Source organism: Eurypyga helias, unplaced genomic scaffold (assembly GCF_000690775.1).
Source record: "Eurypyga helias isolate BGI_N326 unplaced genomic scaffold, ASM69077v1 scaffold15323, whole genome shotgun sequence".
NCBI lineage: Eukaryota > Metazoa > Chordata > Aves > Eurypygiformes > Eurypygidae > Eurypyga > Eurypyga helias.
Window position 1 is genome coordinate 1,579 of NW_010240677.1, and position 1,922 is coordinate 3,500.

The 1,922-nt window shown below is 54.9% G+C and overlaps 1 protein-coding gene across 1 annotated transcript in view; it reads left to right on the top strand.

Moving 5' to 3' along the window:
* Positions 1-1,922, top strand: part of GATAD2B (GATA zinc finger domain containing 2B) — a gene marked incomplete at both ends in the record, with an annotated part of 3,105 nt that overhangs the window by 582 nt on the left and 601 nt on the right. The window contains 2 exon segments of the mRNA XM_010148518.1: positions 508-710; positions 1,883-1,922. The exon segment at positions 1,883-1,922 is cut by the window's right edge and continues 12 nt beyond it. Coding sequence (XP_010146820.1) covers positions 508-710; positions 1,883-1,922 — 243 coding nt within the window.

Here is a 1,922-nt window from a genome sequence, read left to right on the forward strand (position 1 = left end):
CGTGTCTGTGCCCTGGGGCTCACCCAGCTGTGCCAACCTGGGGAGGGGTCTCCCAGGCCCTTCCCTCGCCCTCAGTTCAGGAGCTGAGATGCAAAATCCTTGGAGTGGTGGAGTGGAGTCCCATCCCTGTGGGATTGGAGAGGTTTTAGCTCCCACCTCACCATTCCCTCTGGATTGGTCACCTCCGAGCCGTCCGGGATGGAGCCTGTGCAGTGCTGGCCCCAGCGCCAGGACCCCCAGATCTTCATAGTCTCGTAGAGCTGATCCCGGTGGTTGTTCTGTCCCGGGGACGGGATTTCTCCAGTGTCTCTCCCAGAATGCTGGGAGATGCCTGGAGTGGGGTTGGAATTGGATGCAACACTGTCCTGAAAATCCGTTCATTAGCTGGGACCTCCCATCCCGCTCCGATGGAGCCGGCTGCTGTCACGCCCGGGATGGAGGAGGCGGTGTGAGAGCGGGGGCCAGTCCCGTTTTTCTCTCCTAACTCCCATTCTTGGTGATTCCCAGGGAAAAGCTGCGCGTCCCTCCTGCGTGTGGAGCCCTTCGTCTGTGCCCAGTGCCGCACCGACTTCACCCCTCACTGGAAGCAGGAGAAAAACGGGAAGATCCTGTGCGAGCAGTGCATGACTTCCAATCAGAAGAAGGCGCTGAAGGCGGAGCACACCAACCGGCTGAAGAACGCCTTCGTGAAAGCTTTGCAGCAGGAGCAGGCAAGTGCGGCCCCTCCGCAAGCCGTGCCGGTGGGATACGTGTCCTCCGGGAGAGCCCGGAGCGCCCTTCCCGGCATCTGGGTCCCCCTGCTCCCCTTTCCTTTGCACTTCTCTATCCATGTGGCTTTTTGGTAGGTCTTTCAGGGTTCCCTGTGACTTTTCCATGGGTCATTCAGGGTTCCCTGTGATTTTTCCATAGGTCTTACAGGGTTCCATGTGACTTTTCCATGGGTCATTCAGGCTTCGCTGTGACTTTTCCATAGGGCTTTCAGGTTTCCCTGTGACTCTTGCATAAGTTATTCAGGCTTCCCTGTGACTTTTCCATAGGTTTTTCAGGGTTCCCTGTGACTTTTCCACGAGTCATTCAGGCTTTGCTGTGACTTTTCCATAGGTTTTTCAGGGTTCCCTGTGACTTTTCCGGTCAGTCAGGGTGCCATGTGATTTTTCCATGGGTCATTCAGGGTTCCCTGTGACTTTTCCATGAGTTTTTCAGGGTTCCATGTGACTGTTCCATAGGTTTTTTAGGGTTCCATGGGACTTTTCCATGAGTTTTTCAGGGTTCCCTGTGATTTTTCCCTGGGTCATTCAGGGTTCCCTGTGATTTTTCCATGGGTCATTCAGGGTTCCCTGTGACTTTTCCTTAGGTCTTTCAGGGTTCCATGTCACTTTTCCATAGATCTTTCAGGGTTCCCTATAACTTTTCCGTAGGTCATTTGGGCTCCCTATGAGCTTGAGGAGTTTGGCTTCTCCCTGGGGATTCCCAGCTCCTGACGTGGAGCTTCTGGCAGTGCTGCTGAGTGTCCGGAGTCACTCCTCCCCCCTTGTTTTCCCCCTGGGTTTGTAGCTCCAGGGCTGCCTTCCCTCCCTGGTTTTGCCACTGGAATGGGTGGGAAGTCACTTAACCACTCGCTGCCAGCCTGATTTAGTTGTGGAAAGGGGGAATTTGCTAAATTCCCCACGATAAGTCGTTGTTGGAGAACTTGTTTGGAGGCCCTGGGGTAAAATAAACCGGAATTGTTATTCGTGAAGTGTAAAAAAACCACCCTAAATATGAAGCGGGATCCAACGGCCGAGGAGCAGGATGTGCCGGTCTGGGAGGAGCAGGGCTGTTGGGGTGCAGGGAGAAGCTGAGGTGGGATGGGCTCTGAGGATCCCTCTGGTTTTCCGCTCAGGAGATCGAGCAGAGGCTACAGCAGCAGGCAGCCCTGTCCC